The 18,448-nt window shown below is 41.4% G+C and overlaps 1 protein-coding gene across 2 annotated transcripts in view; it reads left to right on the top strand.

The window, feature by feature from the left end:
- elf1 (E74-like ETS transcription factor 1) overlaps nucleotides 1–18,114 on the top strand; it is a 40,392-nt gene extending 22,278 nt beyond the window's left edge. For both annotated transcript variants that reach the window (XM_037262559.1, XM_037262558.1), the window contains exons 2-9: nucleotides 5,144–5,408; nucleotides 9,819–9,993; nucleotides 11,749–11,850; nucleotides 12,386–12,547; nucleotides 12,626–12,709; nucleotides 13,897–14,089; nucleotides 14,711–15,031; nucleotides 15,635–18,114. In XM_037262559.1, the coding sequence (XP_037118454.1) occupies nucleotides 5,337–5,408; nucleotides 9,819–9,993; nucleotides 11,749–11,850; nucleotides 12,386–12,547; nucleotides 12,626–12,709; nucleotides 13,897–14,089; nucleotides 14,711–15,031; nucleotides 15,635–16,403 (1,878 nt within the window). In that variant the 5' untranslated portion in view covers nucleotides 5,144–5,336 and the 3' untranslated portion in view covers nucleotides 16,404–18,114. The remainder of the gene's footprint in view (nucleotides 1–5,143; nucleotides 5,409–9,818; nucleotides 9,994–11,748; nucleotides 11,851–12,385; nucleotides 12,548–12,625; nucleotides 12,710–13,896; nucleotides 14,090–14,710; nucleotides 15,032–15,634) is intronic.
- The last annotated feature ends 334 nt before the right edge of the window (nucleotides 18,115–18,448 follow it).

Below are 18,448 nucleotides of genomic sequence, written 5' to 3'. Positions count from 1 at the left end.
ACTGGTGAAAAATCACATAGTTGGCTTGAAGCAGACTGTGATAATAATGTGTAATACCATAGTTTGGCTAAACAATTGAATTAGTGTAGTGTCAGATTGACAGCTAATGCAATGGGCAATGCATGACAGCGGCGGCATCCCGCTACTTTCCAGTGAACCAAGTTGCCACATAATGCATAGAGTATTGCTGTTTCTGTTGGATGCCTAATTTTTGTTGTCGGTTTGTCGAAGAATTTGCCAGAACTCTCACGATGGTCCTGTGAAGCCTCCAATGCAAATCGTATTAGTGTAATAGGGACGATAGTGCATGACGTTTGGAGGTGCCACCCAACCAACCACTGTGGTAGCGATATATAATAGTCGGAAATGCTTGATATGCTGTGACGACCTCTTGATTAACAATACTTGCCAGATATGTTGCAGTACTTCAAAGATGAACAATTATATACTTGTAGACTTTACATCGATCTGATCGGATCCATGCAAAATCAGTGATGGGTTTGCTGATTCATCAATGCCATTGATCAGATCCACAAAGTAAGACATTACAGCAAACATACTCACTTTCAATGGTCTCTGATGGTGTAGGGGTACTCTAATCTGATTTGTGTGCACCCAGCATGGAATAGTGTCCAGGGTTTACCCTTCTGAATTCAGCTGGGATTTAGGCTTCAACATACACTTGCTTCTAAAACAAATATATTTTATTATATCGAAGACAGCAAATCATTTGCTACCTTTAAGAGAGAGATGTAATACTGGCTTAGTTCTAATAGTGCATGATATGTTGCAATAACGCCAAGACGAATAATTATGCACTGGAATAGTCAAGTGCTCCAAGCTTTGCTTCTTTACCTCTGCTGTGTTAAATCCTCTTCCGGCTACTCTCAATTCAGGACGCAGGTGTTCAGCTTCTGACGTGTTTGTGTGTGTGTGTATGTGTGTGCGTGTGTGTGTGCGCGCACGTGTGTGTAATTTAAACACAGAAGAATAGCCTTTTGTCTCATATCTTCATCACCTTCAGAATGATACGCCCCGAGAAAATCTAATACATATTTTTTTGTAATCTGAGCTGAAAGTTGCTGATAATTCAAGATTTGCTTGCCTGGGTCCTTATTTCTTGCATCCCACAATGTTTGCACTCATCACATGTGTACAGAGTGAGTCACTGCACAGTTATTCTGCTGGCTTCAACTACCTCCTTTCATGGTCAACAATGAGCTCAGCTGAGGAGAATAAAGCAAAAAAAAAAAGAGGGTGTGTATATGTATGTGTGTGCACGCGAAGGGTTTTATGGGAATACTCCATTTGTTCATGTATCCTGCCTCTAATTGGTTGTTATTGCAACTGGCAACAACAGTTGTCATATATTCAGGGTGGAGCTGAACGCTATGTGCTGCATACTCTGCCATCACAGCTACCTAAAAGTCCTGGAAACAATCAATTCAACCCGAAGGAATAACAAACCTGCACACTTTGAAATCTAGATTAACGTTAGCGTCAAACAGATTGGAACAATTTCCTCGGCGGCCCGGTGTTTGCGTCCGTTAAATCAGTGCTCCGTTAAATTAAATTTGCTGGAGGCTATCAGTCCCGTGTGCATATCTGTTATGGGACGTTTACAATGCCAGCAGCTGACGAGATTTTGCTCTATTTATAGCTCCGCAACTGCTGATAATCTTGACTAAAGAACCTGTCAGTGAACAGTAATTATAAACAAGGCAAATGTAATGAATGTTACCCATGCTCTTGCAGTATAGTGAATACATTTGACTTTTGGGATTTTGGAGATCTTAAAACTTAACAAATTGACAATGACCAGTGTTGTGTGAAATGCAATGCTGTGGCAACATTTTAGCTAAGAATTAATTTGAGATTTTCATCATTTGAACTAATGAAAAAGAGAGCTACATATTACATACAAACATATAAACACGTTTGGCATTTACTGTGGACTACCACAAAAAGTGTATGAGAAAGGAGTTTACACAATCTGATAATACATAATACATACATAATAAGACACGACTTGAATCCCTCAGTTTAGCGCAGAACAACAATAATGGTGAGAATGTCTTTTTGCAATGCTCTTACAAAATGAGGCAGTATATTGCACCAAATGACATTTATTGTGAAGCCAATAATAATAATAATAATAACATAATTAAGTAATTAAATAATATATTGTTTAGATATATCTTATTAATAAAACAAAGACAAAAAACAACAATATATTAACTAAACAATAAATCTTTTAACCTAGCATGACAAATCATGGACAAATCAAAGCAAATAAAAAAATTATTAAAAACTGTTATGCAATTTATATGCATATATAATACTATATCTAAATTCTATTAAAAATAAATAGTAAAATAAAATAATACAACTTGAAAATAAAACTACTTTATATTGTTTATTATTAGGTTATTTGTAGCATCAGCTATAGTTGGTTGTTGTGTGAAACGGTCCATCCTCACACTAAGTTTCATCCAAATAAGTTGTGCACGTTTGACGTAATCCTGCAAAAAAATCAACAAACACACCCAAATACCCTGCCTGCTAACTTCACTGAATGAACAATCAATATATTAGATCAGCCATCTGTTCATTGATTAAGTAACAAAGCATTTGCCTGCTATTTGTTTTTCAGTGTCATTATTTGGAGCTTGTGTTCAACCGAGTCCACATTCCATACGACACACTTCTGTGTCATCTGGTTTTGTAATCACGATTTTAAAACTCTTGGGTCCCACCACTCTATTTACTTTGTAAGCTATTATGCGTTGACTGTGCAACTCCTCCCTTTGTCTTCCTCCTCTTCTTCTTCATTGTCTCTTCATGATGCAGCAGTCTGACTTATTCGTCGGGACAAGGCAGCTGTTGTCATGTGCGCAGGATAATGTGCAGCCTGCTTCACGCTAATGGATGCCTCTCTCGGAGCTAGCACTATGGCAACTGGACCGTTTTTATCAGTGCTGGGATATACTAAGCAGGGCTGCTTGATGTTGGAAAAATATCACACATACAAGCGCAATGGCTTTTGAAGAAAGCAATGTTGATATATAACATGTACGTAACTACATTTGTTATTATCTAATGACATAATTGTTGTTTTTATGCTGCAAATTAAGCAAGCTTAGTGTATTATTAGCTAATTAATTTTAATTACCCCAGATAATGCTCAAATATTGGATGCACATTTAAGTTTGCGTCTGACTAATCAAATTTAGATAAAAGAATGTGATTGCGTGAGAAAATTATTGCATGTCTGATATGATCTTGACATGTATTGTACTTGGGCTAATGCCATAATATCAATAATTTTTCGATATATTGTGCAGCCTAAGTACAGTGTGTACCTCCAACGTTATGTGGGTGACATCAGTGTTAACTTAAGATTTACATTTCATAAATAAATCACGAAGTTTGAGTATATTACAAGCGACGAGACAAATATTCAATTTCAAGCTTCTGCCTGTTGCATAGCACAAGGCATCCAAAAGTGTACCTACTTTCACGTTCATACACACAATTAATGTGTGCTCTAATTACAAGCTGTGCAGAGAACAGCTCCACATCTTCTTCCAGCACAGTGCACTCTTTTTATGCAAATATATTGACAATTTTGAATACAAATTAAGCTCAATGTGTGTGAATAATATGTCCACAAATCTCTCCCCATATGCTTTTATCACTGCTACTTTTCTACACTGGCCACACTGACCCCATCCCCATTGACACTGAACTACTCTTGTCTGCATGCTGGTTGCCCATTTCCACCCCCGCTTGTGTGACTCCACCTTGGACTTGCAGCGTTCACAAAAGACAGTTCAAAGCAAATATTCTCCACCCTGCAGCAGTGGGAAAAGCAAGACGTGTGTGTGTGAGTGTGTGCGTGTGACCTCCAGTTCCATGAGTCTCTGGGAAATATGTGTGTGTGTGTGCGTGGCCATGGGCTCCATTAATTCTTCAACCCACTCCCGTCCTTCTGCACGCCTGTGGGTATCAGCCTCTTTGGCACACTGATGCAAACAAACTCCTTACCCCCCCCCCCCCCCCCCATGAAAACATATTCCTTATTAACCTCCCAACGCCCCTCCCCCTGCTACCACCACCCAACCAATTACTCCAGTACCAGCCCGAGGGTATCCAGCGCAACATCACAAGGCTGATCTTTGACCTTGTTGTTTGTGTGTGGCGAGACTTCACTCAGGCCTCATGCAGATCATGTGATGAAAACATGCCGCCCATGAGTGAGCTTCATCGTAAAGGGAGCGGTCATGATAACGAGGAGTTCTTTCAGGACAGTGCAGTTAAAAAAAAGGAAGAAGGATTTTCATGCAGATGCTCATCTATTTTTGGTCTGAATTAACAGTCTATTGTCGTTTAAAAAAGTTGTCAACTTTTACCGACAAAGCTGCTTTTTTGGCATGAATTATTATTATCTTTTTATCAGTCAATTGTCATTTAAAACAAACTCCAGCCTCACTGACTGTCACCATAGCATCAGGATATCACGCTTACTTTGTGCCATTCGGGTCAGTCGATAAAGTCAGTCCTGATTGAATTATAATTCCATCAAATTCCAGCTGCAGGGTGGAACCACTTCTTTCTTTTTTGACTTTGTTTTTCGATAGCAAAGCATTTCTATCGCCAGCCTTGTGCCTTAATGTTTACAGAGATTAGGTTGACATTTTATCCAGCTGATTTAAAATGGTTGTGGACTGCAGTGTATAGAGAACCAGAAATGCCAAAAATAAACAAATGAATAAATACAACATGAAATTATGAATGGCATTAATTTATCAAATCTTTCATTTATTAATCAAATAAATCAATGTGTCATAAATTAATTAAATCCCCAATGGTAATAGGGAACTATATAGATATAATTATTCCTCTATTTCATTCATTCATCAAATTTCAGTTTAATTTTGGCACTTTTGGTCTTCCATAGCAGTGGGACACAGCTGTTTACTACTACTACTATTACCAGTGCACCTGTCAATTAAAGTGGAATATTTTTTGTCTCTGTGAAGGCTGGACTTTAGCTAAATCTGTGAGTGTGAAATCAATGTCGAAATTACAAACTGGAGACAATTGCCATGGTCTCATCCTGTCTTTTCTTCTGGTCTTCCAGGTATAGATGCATGAGGTGGATCTTGAGCGGGACCAGGGTGCTTCCGGTGGGGCCAGGCTGATCCTCTGAATTTCAGCTTGTGGTCCAGAAAGAGAAAGTCAGACTAGGAAGCAATCTTGCATTGTGAAAGTCTGCTTCGGGCCTCTGTAGGGGGCACTGTCCGTGTGGAGAAAGAGCCAAAGTGGCCACCGCCATGACCACCGCAGTGCAGCCCAATGAACTGGTGTTTGAGTTTGCCAGTAACGGGATGGATGAAATCAACCAGGTATGTATCTTACAATTATTGATCAATTTCGAATTTCATTTGTGAAAAGGTTGGTAAAAAGTATTAATCAGGTTGGTGTGGTTTGATGGTTCTGATTGCTGTAAAAAGCTTCTGAATGTTTGCTCAGTCAGACAAGATTACACACTGACCACAAGAATGATTTTTGGGTTGCATATGGGCCAAGGATCTTTTGTGTGTTACACGAGTCATGTTTAGCATTTTTCTGCCTTGGTGCCGTCTGTGGGCGCCACTGTGCATTCCTAGTTCTGTAGAAGCAGGCTCTTCACTTGTCATGTGAGTGTCTGGCGAGCAGAAACTACACTACCACATAATAATGTTACATTAAGCCCAGATAGTGATTTTTTTTTTTTTTTGTAACACACATGAATGGTCACAAAAACCTGATACATTAGCTTTATATTTTGTCTCAAACCACAGGATATGGATATATTGTTACAGAAAAAAAATCATTATTTGACAAACACGTTCATGTTATTCTATTGAGTGCTATTTCTTAATTGCAGTTTGTGGCATCTGTGAATTAGAGTGTGCGAGAAAATCCAATGTCAAGTGGCATACATTTACGGCAATCAGTTTTTATTTTAGTTTGAGTATGTCTATCACACAGAGGCACAGACTCTGAGTCTGCACTTTTGAGGTGACCTGGAGGAGGTCCGTGTTTGCACTGACATGCTGCTTGTTGATATATGTGAGACTTGTCCTGGCAGGGCAGGCAAAACAGCGTAGCCACTGGGAGGTTGTCAGAGCTTCTCGAGAAAAAGGCGGCGACATGGAAAGTCTGACAAACCTGGAGTGGGGTTAGGGTGCGTGGGAGGGACAGCAGTGAGTCGGCAGGGTATCGCATGAATATGTTTGCGGCACAAAGGTTACTTGTGTGTGTAGTATGCATCCTTCCATGAACCTGCGCACGTCGACGGTTGTCTGGTTGTCGCCACGCCTACGCCTCGATCCAGTGGAGCAGGCTCCTGGGCGCTGCAGTGTGCTGTTGACTGCATCATGTGCGTGGATCCAGAATGACGGGTTGTCACTGGATCCCCAATGAGCATTTGTTCAGGCCCAACCTGACTGACCGGTTCCGAGTGGATGGTGCGATTCTTTCCAGAGATCTCGCATTGTTCCCATGTCTTTGTTACTGGCTGCACCCACCCTGCTGAACAAACTTCATCCACCCCCTCAGCCCCAGTAATAACAGTCCTTCTACTTACTGTGCTGTATTTACCCTGACTATGATGAATGCATGGGGGAAATTGCATCTCTCAACAATTAGCGCTGTTGGTGGTCAATGGTCAAAAGTCAGTCTGACCTCATTTATAATGGCACGAGCTTACAGTATAGTATGGTTGAAGATGTGCCATACTACGTCTGCTATTATTATTATTATTATTATTATTATTATTGCTACAATTTTCCAATAATATTTCGCATTCATTTTTAATTTTGATGCAAGGAGAGGTTTCAGGTAAAGCAATATCCAACACTTGGAAACAAATAAAGACAAATTATATACAGTCCACGGGCCTGTATCACACAGAGAGAGCTGTTTCTAATATTTTAACCCCTCCTACTGTAGATTCATAAGGTTCCCAAAATATTAGAGGCAGCTGTCAATGTACGCTAGGGATTTGACTTCATGCAGAGTATTAATGATCAAATGACCCAGTGGGCATTATCATTGTGTAGGTGAAATATTGAACACAGCGCTTGTATTGTATCCCATTAGATGGTGCCGACAGTTGTTTTGTATGTAAGGTTTTCTCATACTAAAATGGGGAAATGCATACGTGGAGAATGCAGTAATGGCATATCTACAAACAGGAAATAACCGTTCAACTTTAGACATGACAATATGAGCTATTCATGGTGTATTAGTGTGCTTCATAATTGCTGGAAATTGACCAGTTTCACCCATTTGATCCAAAAATGATTTGATTACAGTACTATAAATCATGTATTTATTTTTCTATTCCAATGACATGTTTAGTGAAAGGCTGAACAACTAAAAGCTCTTTCACTTGCACCACAGATCATTAGTATTTCAGCACTTTTTCTGACATTTTTGTTTGGTGATGTGCCATAAGATTTTGTCAATGTAAAATATGCGTCTTAGTTCAATAAATGTTGGAAAACAGTGAGCTAGTGTACCATCGCAATCTCTGCAGAGACAACAAGGCTATGTCAGCAAAGTGTGCTGCTACATTAGTCGGGTGTAAGTAGGAGTTGCTGTTTGGGGGGGTTGAATCGACCAGTAGTCAAAATGTCTGCGCGCACACACTTAGACACACACTTGACTTTTTCAAGGACACTGACAGGCACGCTTGTTTTCTGCGCCGTGTTGCTACATCCGATAGTATCAGATGGGGATTAATGGGAAACATTTGCTACTGATGTTTTTTGTAGTCAAAGCTATCATTCTGCTGCGCACATGACACAATGTGTTTTTGTTGTCGCTCGTCTCGCTGCAAAATTCACAAACGTGGCCCGTGTGTGAACTTGGAGCGTCAGCCGGCTAACAATGGTGACAAATAACGACTTGCTCTGTTAGCAGGCCTGGTTAAAGTGTAGCCAAAATCGGCTAATCAGCCCAGCCCTCCCCCATAAGGCCTGAACACCTGGTATGCCCCAGAGGTTCACACCAACAATGGCTACTTGTCTAACAGCACAGATAAGCCTTTATTCCTCTTCCTTCTCCTGCACCCTTGCCATCCTTTATCACTTTTAATGAAGTGCGGGGCTGTTAGCATAATTTCCTAATTTACGTGCTGCATGTCTGCAAAGATACGAGTAAATCTCTGCATTATGCACTCATGTAGACAAATCATTATATTCAGTATGAGAAGAAGGAAGTTTTATGATTTTTACATTTGACTGAAAGCCTTTAATATTCAGATGCTTGTTTGTGGCGTTTAAAAAAAAAAAAAATCAATAAAACATCCTGAATTGTTTCATTGAATGACCAGTGATGATGATGATGACCTGAGGTGAGGGAGTTTTTCAACTGTGGCCCCACAGACAGGGTAATCTTAGTGTGTACTGTGCTGCCATCCAGTGGGCTAGTTATGTAACTGCATTGCCAAAAAAACACCCACAACTAGCCAACATCAATCTATTTATTGATTTTTGTTCTATTTGTTTTTATTTTCACTTTGATTTAGTGTAAAGTGTGGAGGTTTAGGTCCTTTATACACAACACCTTGTGGTAAAAACGAAAACTCCCACACTCGTCGGCCAATTCATTGGGTACATAAAACTAAACAACAAGAACTGTATGAAAAAATATCTTTCAATTTTAGTTGTCACTCATTTATTTCAAGCATTATTTTGTCTCAAAATCGCGATTTACTTCTCTAAAATAATTTGTTCTTAAATATGATTATTCACAAAGTAGCAGTATAATATAACCAGCTCAGTGGCCTAGTGGTAGAGTGTCCGCCCTGAGACTGGAAGGTTGTGGGTTCAAACCCCGGCCGGGTCATACCAAAGACTATAAAAAATGGGACCCATTGCCTCCCTGCTTGGCACTCAGCATTAAGGGTTGGAATTGGGGGGTTAGATCACCAAATGATTCCCGAGCGCGGCACCGCTGCTGCTCACTGCTCCCCTCTCCCCCAGGGGATGGATTAAAAATCACATGGGGATGGGTTAAATGCAGAGGACAAATTTCACCACACCCAGATGTGTGTGTGACAATCATTGGGACTTTAACTTAACTTTAACTTATAAGGTAACCAACACATTAGAAACACTTTGCTTGTATGATAGAGTATGACATTGATCACAGGATATGTAATGCCGTTGCACTAATAATTCTCTGTGTGTTTAAAAATAAAAAAATCTGCATTAATATCTGTTTATTGGTAGGATTTGATGTTTTGGCAGGTGAGTAAATATGGAACCAACATTAGCGTTTCAATAAATTCAACCATGATATTTTAAGTGGAGTGCAAATAATAGCATTTTACATTGAGACAATCAACACTAAAACGTAATTGTAAAAGAGTCCCCACAGGAAGGTTTTCCAAAGCACATTTTGTGTAAAATTCCCAATTATAGCATCCACAGTGAGTGGTTTTATTTGATTTCCCAGCCAAGTAGTCATTCTGTGGGTGAAGTAGGCTCACTTTTGCTGCCTGTCTTGTTCTTCGGTTGGCTCCCCGCAGACTACTGCAGCGCCTTTGAAATGAGCTTCTCTGCTCCGTTGCTACACATTAGCCCAAATTGCACATGGTGCTAGCCTGCTTTTATACGGCTGTAAAAATAACAGCCAGCAAATCAGGCTGTGATATTAATCTACCAGGGTATTTTATGTACCTTTTACGATGTACACTGGATGGAGCCAACCCTCTGCATCCCAGTCATGTGTGTGGGTGTGTTTGTGTGCATCTGTCACAGCTGGATGACCCGTCTGTGTTCCCCGCTGTGATCGTGGAGCAGGTGCCCGCCACAGATCTGCTGCAGGTGTACTCGGGCCTCGAGTCAGACGAAGTGACCAACGGCATCATGATGGACAACGCCATGCACGTGGCCGAGGTGCCTTCCATCCTGGTGGGAGGCGTGGACCTCTCAGGTTGGAATACTTGACATCTAGAGAGCTAGAAGAGTCCATCTGTCCATTTTCTAGAAATAAAGTTAAGGTACTTAGTATAGTAGGGGCGCATGTACCAAATCGTTTCTTGATTTGATACATTTCTCAAAATGGGTGTAATACCATTCAAGAATGGTTTGATTTTGAAGTGGAACGATACGATTCGGTGTGATTCATACGAATGAACTTGTCAGAACCTGCGACTGTGGCGTTTCCTTCAAAGACAACGATTTGATACATTTAAAGTGGAATGATTCAGTTTGGTTTCCACGCACTTGCGTCTTTGAAATCCAAACCGATTTTGATAATATTGTGAATGTGCATTTGAGTCAAATATAGTGATGAGATTTTTGCCTGAGTCACTTAGAGTAATGGTACTTTTACACAGCGGTGTCCTTGAACAAGTGCCCGTGTCGAGCTGGGCCAATAATCAAGAAAGCGCTGAGCCTGTACTACTGATCCACGTTTTCGAGCCAATTTAAAATCTTATGATCGACCACTTCAAAGGCAGCTCTGAAGTTGAGTTATGATTGACATGGCGAAATCCATAGCAAGTTCAAGTTCGTGAGATATCTTTGAATGGAGACAGAAACAAATGGATTGCGAGAGGCCATGTGATCATTTGGCTGTTGTGCTCTAATTTCTTCAAGAACATTCAAGATGAAAGATCCCTTTGCCCTTGCTGATGTCACAACCGCAAATCATCTGGCCCGCCCCTAACAGCCATCATTCGAGTAACTCATGGGAGGAATACTTTGGTAATATTTCAAGGTGACCAATTTTTGAGGGAAGTGCTTGACAATTTCACCTCTCCGTCACCCTGCTTTGATGATAGTCACAAGTATACGTGCATGACAGCAGTCACATCTGACATGGAGTGGCCCCATAGGTAACACTCGAAAGTCATTTTAGCTGTTAGGGGGCGGGCCTGATGCTTGACAATTGTGACATCAGCAAAGGCAAAAGATCAAAGGGACAGTTCATCTTGAATGTTGCTTCAAGTTAGTGAGTGGCATGCATGTGCGTGAGTTCTAGATGATAGCATTTCTTGTATGAGTGTCTGTAGTGCCACGATAAATGAAGCAACCAAATTGCATCTGTGACTATGTCACCCTTAACCACAAACAAGAGCATAGCAGCATTGAGTGGCGTGCGGCACCCGCCGTCACTTGGCAAGACGCTTTTGATGTGACTCCTCTTTCGTGGAACACTATGTTCGGTAACGTAATTTTTTTTCATGGTTCATGTACGGGGAAATGGATGCTGTCATCTTTCTGTCTTTCTGACTGTCCATGCTGATTGTTCACTTTTCAAATTTAGCTGGAGCAAACGCCTCTGGTGAGAGGAGACTTTGAATCTCTTTTCTTTCATCAATAACCGCTTCAAATAACAAGTCATATGGAGGGATAGTGATTTGTGTTTGTATTATTGCCAATGTTCTCTGTGATATTTTAGGTTGTATTGTTATTTTATGTTTTTGTAAAACACTTTTGCAGCGAAAGCCATTGAAAGCGCGATGCAAACAAGGATGTAAAATTAATTGAATTTGAAAAGCAAAAATATAAACAACATAAATGCTAACTATAATGAAAACAAATCCAAAACTATTATAACCGTGGCTGGCGCTCATCTCAAGTGAATTTGTGTGAGAGGCGGGGTGCAATCTGGACCAGCTGTCGCCTCATGACAACATTGAAGGAGCTAATGTGTCTGGCCTTTCTTTTCTTTCTTTTTTAGAAACTGTCTCGGGTGCAGAAGACAGTATGGAGACAAATGAGGCGGCTGCGGCTCTGCTCAACATGGAGTCACCAAACAACATATTGGACGAGAAGCGCATGTGTAAGACGTCTGTTGCAAATTTGGCTGTTTCTAGAATATTAATCTGACTTTTTCACAAGGGTATGTTGTTATTTTCATCCCAACATTAATTATTCGAGCGTTTATTTGGGTCTTGGGTGAGCTGGAGCCTATCGTAGCTGACCGAGCAAGAGGTCACGTGCCATTCACAGAGCAGATATAGATTAACAATCTATGCCACTCATATTCACATTTATGGACAAATGACACTCAGACAATTCAGCAGGAAGCCAGAGTGCTTGGAAACAAAAACCATACAAATGGGATATACTTGCAAACTTCACAGAGCTTCAAACCACAAGCCTCTCGACCTAATGAGTACTTGTCCTACCGTGCTGGCTGTTAACACAATCAAAAGCCAATATAGAGTGGAGCCTCTAAGCTTGAACGCTTTAATTTAGATTTTGAAAATAAATTTTCTTTGGAAATGTATTCAAGTAGAATTAAGCCACGTTTTTAACAATTTTGTAGCCTCTCTGTTTTTGATTTATTTTTGGTCTTTTCCGCTGCGGTGTAGTTCACAACTACGGTACTCTGCTCGAGGCGGACCTGACGTATGCGCCCTTAAGGCCCGACCACATGGAGAACGACGCCCTTGACATGTCACCGGATGAGGACACCTCATCCATGGACGAGATCCCCCAAAAATGTCCTTTGAAGCCACAGAGAAAAAACAAAGGTGAGCTCGTTGGCATGTTGTATGCTGCCTTTTTATTTATTATTTTTTTAACACATTGCTCTCTTCAATTTGTCTCAGTGAGAAAGCCCCGGGCGGTGCGCTCATGCTCCCCCATCTCCACCCCAAACCTGCCACTGAGGAAGAAGAGCAAAGAGGGCAAAGGTAAGACTCAATAACAAGTGTGCCTCCCTTGTAATGAGCCAATCAAAGCCAAGGTCTCTCCCCCTCTGGTGGAGCGCACTCTGTGTCACCCTGTGTGCAAACAGCCAGGGTGTGAATGATGGTTTTCGCAGGGCCTGCAGGGACGCACTTGCAGGCACATTGATGTTCCACTGTCAGAGACTGCTGTGAACCAACCGCACAGGGTGACACGTTTTAGTCTCGCCCATATACATCACCCTGTCACGTCGGCTGGGATTTAGGTGACAACTGGGAGCGTTACTGTTTTTAACCACCTCTTGTTAAACATATTGCACATTAGACTAATCGACTTCCTGCCTTTCTGTTCTCGGGTCCATCCCAAGACACCCGCATGCACTCAATACAAGGTCGAACAAGATCCTCTCCAGGATGATGTCATTCCCTAATTTGTTGAGATTTACTAGGAAATAATGGGCATTTTATGATAAAATCTGCATTTACTCTAGTACAGGCATTTTAAAGTTAATTCTTACATTTGAAACTAATTAAATGTAAATATAAACATGTATTAACTCGTGTTAATGTTAAGAATAATAGCCTCATCAAAACAGTAACCTTAACCTTGTCACGGAGAACAAGTCATTTACTTGTCATTCAAGTGTAAAGAAATTAAAGTCATTCAAGTGTAAAGAAATTAAAGGCACAAAAGGCCATTGTTTTACTAACAAGCTCAGTTTGTATTTTTTTTTATCAGGAAAATGAAGTTATCGGTTTCTCATTTAATCCTGCATTCAAAACTAATTCCCCACTTATCGATCAGACTTCGATACTATCCCAGTTAAATATAGGCAATAAAAACAACAATAAAAAATAAAAATAACATTTAAATGCTTTCACCTTAGTTGAATACAAATTTCCTGGTTTGAGGTGGGACACGTCTGACTTCAAAGCTGTCATAGAATCAACCTTAATGCTTTAATGACTAGTTGCTTGCTTCACATAGCTTCCTTTGTATATCCTTTTTCTTTCGTTCCCTTAATGCTTTTGAAGACCAGTGACAATACAATGCTTTACAAAGTGTAACATTGTAACACATTGCAATGTGAAATGTATCATAGAAGTGCACTCCATGGATGTCATGTGTGTTTGAATATATGTAGAATAAAAACACTGCGGATGCAAATTTGTTTATCCATTCTCATTTGCAGGCAACACCATCTACCTGTGGGAATTTCTCCTGGCTTTACTGCAGGACAAGAACACATGTCCCAAATATATCAAATGGACACAGCGGGAGAAAGGCATCTTCAAATTGGTTGACTCCAAGGCAGTCTCCAAGCTTTGGGGCAAGCATAAGAACAAGCCTGACATGAACTACGAAACCATGGGACGAGCACTCAGGTACAAAAGGAAAGGGCTTGTCATAATTGGAGAAATGTATTTGTGCAGAACATTTGACACCACTGGCAGTGGAAATGTGGCAGAAAGTGGCAGAAAAACAAGTGAAAGTGCTCAGAGTACATGCCATCTGACGAAAACAAGAAAAGATAAGGACACTTGTGCAGTCACACATTTTAGCACTATGGAAGGTGTTAGGTAAGGCCTCCATAAGGATATTACATCTGTACATATTCACTATTCGGGTTGTATACGAATGAAAGGTGACTAATATCAACATGCGAGCAGTTAGTATGCTATGGTAACAGACAAAAAAGTAGCAACCTGCATTGAGAAAGCATTAAGGCAGATTGATAAGTATAATACATCTTGCCTATTAATCACCAGTCAGGTTTTTTTTATTTTAATGAGAACTGATTCAAGATGCTAGCAAACCTTGCTGAGTTAATTAGGGCTCGACTCATGTGCGATTTCTAATAAGAAAAGCTAATACGCTAGCAATTCACAAGTTCGCATACAGGCACACAACCTGCGTGAAAAAAGCATATTACGATATCTTGAAATGTAAATCTTCAGGTAATATTTCTATGATTTCCAATCAAATGTTACACTCATTAACTGCAGGTACTACTACCAGCGAGGCATATTGGCTAAGGTGGAAGGTCAGCGTCTGGTCTACCAGTTCAAGGAGATGCCAGCTGACCTGGTGGTGATCGAGGACGACGACGCAGGGTCTGACGGTCACGAATACAACGCCCAGAGGTCCGCCAATGGGAGGTCTGTGGCACGGGGGGGCTCCAGAGGGAGGGCTCACCAGCAGGTCAAGCAGATGAAGAAAGAGCCCGTCGAGCAATGTCTGCAGCAGGAAGCGCAGGGAGGACAAGCTGAACAACTCCTGCATATACTGCAAGCTAACCAGGGGGCGGACATGGCACAGGCTATGAGGTACACATGCACTCTTGGTAGACACAAGGCACTTATTGGTATTACTATACTCTTCTATTATATTATCTGTACATTTTGGCCATCATTTCAATATTCAAATTTTGATACAAACACAAAACTCCAAAAGAACATCATATTGTAACTACTGTGAAGCCTGGGAGCTGTTTTTCTTCAGCTGGAACTCGTGCCTTAGACAAGGTGCACAGAACTATGAACAATTCAAAATGCGTAAAGCCTTCAGGCTTCTACTGGAAAGCCGAACAAAATATCAGATACCTGAACAACTGAACTTTATTTGGAGTAATCGTAGGCTGGTGCTGACTTCTGTTGAAAAAGTGTGAAAGTGATGCAATTCTGAGCATAGTCACATCTCAGTTGTAAGAGGGTCTACGTTACATCTTTTTTTTTTTTTTACCCTTTTGGGAAAAAATTTCATTTGTTGTACAGCTTGCTGACCACATTATTGGTGAAGAAAAACTTTAAAACAAAATGATTTATTTGTGTAGACTTATAATACTAATTGTATAAGCAATTCAAAAGTTGATTTTCCATCATTTCTTATGACTGTTCTCCATTCGAGTCCTCCTTTTGCTTTCTTTCCAGGGCCATGAATGCTACCGCTTCACTTCCGGTTGTCTTGACGTCTTCGAGTTCTCTTCAGTCTCTGCCCCTCACCACTGTCCTCTCCAACGGGGACCCCACTCACTGCTCCCCCCCTCGCGTCCTCCTCCAGTCCATGCCCCCCACCAGCACCTCAGCCAGCGATGTGCTGACCATGCAGGCGGCCAACGGCCTGCAGGAGGGCTTCCCCCAGCAGCTGCTCGTCACCAACCTCGGCACGTCCGCCATCTCGTCGGCCTCCACCACGTGCCCGGGTACCATTTCCTCCGTCTCGAGCCTCCCCCGCCTGCTCACCATCAACACCACCTGCGGGCAGACCATGGTGGCGCAGCAACCCGGCACAGTCATCGCCACCGTGCTAAAATCGGGCGATTTGTGCGGGCTGCAAGTGAAAGAGGAGATGCTGGATGCCAGCTATTTCCAGTCCATGGTCAACGGCGATCCTTCCTTCGCCAACACCTTTGCCAAGGAGAACATGGACACCAGCGAGGCGGAGCTGCAGTACCGAACTGTGATCATCGACACCAGCCACGCTCATGGCCAGGAGCTTGCCGGCGAAACGGCGTTCAGTGGACTCTCTTGCCAGAGCAGCAGCCCTTGTGAAGGCCTCACCCCTGTGGAGGAGCTGGAGGTGCGAGGGGAGATGTCTCTGCAGTCCCAACAGGCTATCAAAGGCCTGCAGGAGCTGCCCCTCTCCATGCAGGTGCCCACAAACTTTATCCAGATAAAGACGGAGCCTGCGGAGGCCTGACTTGCTTCTGTTTCTTCTTCTCAAGCTCAACTAAAAAGCAGCCCGAATACCATTTGGAACATGATGGTGGTTGTTTTTGTTTTCTTCCACGTTGCTGCAGTCTGATCCAGGATCAGCTGTTGCTCCTCCAGGTTGCTCAGTTCTGCCTCGAGATCGAATCGTTTACTCACTTTTCTGTGATCATGTGCCTAAAGAAATGTATCAAGGGAGTGTCTCATATTTTTTAAAGATGTCACATTTCAGTTTTTGGACATGCGAAGATATTCACGCACCAACCTCCTCCCTTAAGGAGAACAGCCATTGGATGATGACACAGGGAAGCTTGTTTGCCAATTGTGCCAGTTATTCTGTTATTGTCTTAAATCTCAGTGGACATGCAAATGGTGAAAGAAAAGAGGCTTGGCTCAGTACAAACCAAAACATGGGGGACTGAAAACAAAACGGAGCAAGGAAATTGGACTTTCTGGCTGAGGGAACGCCAGCAACCAATGAGCATCATTGCAGACCCTCAAATGCAAAGAGGACCCTGATGACTGCTTTTGGGACATGGTACTACTTTATTTTCTTAGAAGCAAAAGCAAAGTCCTCTCTAGTAGACTACTTCATGCTTCCAAACTGGAAAGGGCATTTGGAAGAAAATAAATCTTGGCACAGATTGGAGGCAAAGACAGAATTCTCGATAAAACTTTTTTCTATATCAGCTGGTGATTTTGAGGCTGAAATCCTGTTGATATGAGACGGAATATGCATGGATCTCTCTCTGTATAGACAAATGATAATACACTTGAGATTCACTATTATGGCCACGGCAAATTTTATTTATTTTGTGAATTTCTAAATTCTGTATAAAAAAGGCGCATTTGTACTCTATTTACATGAGGGAAAATACAAAGAATATATACATGTTTAGTACGAGGAAGACCAAACTCTTTTTTTCCATAAATATATAAACTGCTTTTCTCTTACCCTTGTTTCCGTTCCCCTTACATGTTGTTGTTCATATCCTGCTGTGTGCGCGCGCTTCTGTTTAGCAAGGATATTGTAGTTGTCATGCATTAAAAGCATTCAAGAGTCAGTATCAAAAGAATCAATCAGTATGGGGATATAAAAGTCATTTATCATCTCTTTTGAACCAGTGCTATTCTGTTCATTTACACACGTCTTCTCGGCTCCTGCTAACATGTGAATCCAGTGTGTGCATTCTCCATGCCGATGACACCCGAGGCCAGATTTATGATTGGACCCCATCGGCCATAGTGCCGTGTCTAAACAGGCCAAACTTTCTCTACAATGGGTGGAGGCACAGAGGGGTCATGCAGATACACTGACCTTGATTCACAGAGCAGGAGTTATATAAACTCCTAGTCTTAGTTTGTTTGGTTCTGTAAGGACAAGCTGAATGTATACATACTGTTCAAATATATGCAAGATAATGACAATCAATAATTACACTGGAGACATTTTCTTATCCAAATCTTGTTTATGCTGCTGCTTTATTTGCTCCATATACTTAGCCTTTATGTAGACCAACCTCGCCTTAAAGCACTGTTGTTTCTTGACCATTAACTGTCAGTGGCCTTCTTAATGCCGAGTATACTTATAAAGCTTCTTCCTTGTTTTGTGACACAACAGATGTCCAGAAATCACACGCAGCCCAAAAAAAGGAAAAAAAAACCATGCAGAAACATTAAACTTGGAGACAAAAACAGTTTGCGAGGGCTCACAGCGTCATGTCATTTTCCTCTGGTGTCTCATTCCGGGAAGGATAAATTAGTGGTACAATACAAGAACCACTAAGGACACAGTTTCATTGCAAACCGGTATTGCAAGGTTGGTTTTGTACAGTAAAAATGGTTATTGTTAGCAAAGACACTCTGCCCTTCATGCTGGGAAAGAGTCAACATTTCAGAAAGCATGTTTGAATGAGAAAAGGTCCGTGGTGCAAAGGATATGGGGGCCCTTTCGCACACACTAAGAGTGTTTTTTTTTTTCAAGATCTATGGCTGCGGGTGGATGAATATATTAGCATGTTAGCAATTGACACA

Source organism: Syngnathus acus, chromosome 10, assembly GCF_901709675.1.
Source record: "Syngnathus acus chromosome 10, fSynAcu1.2, whole genome shotgun sequence".
In the NCBI taxonomy this organism is placed as follows: domain Eukaryota; kingdom Metazoa; phylum Chordata; class Actinopteri; order Syngnathiformes; family Syngnathidae; genus Syngnathus; species Syngnathus acus.
This window is presented reverse-complemented; position numbering and strand designations above follow the sequence as displayed.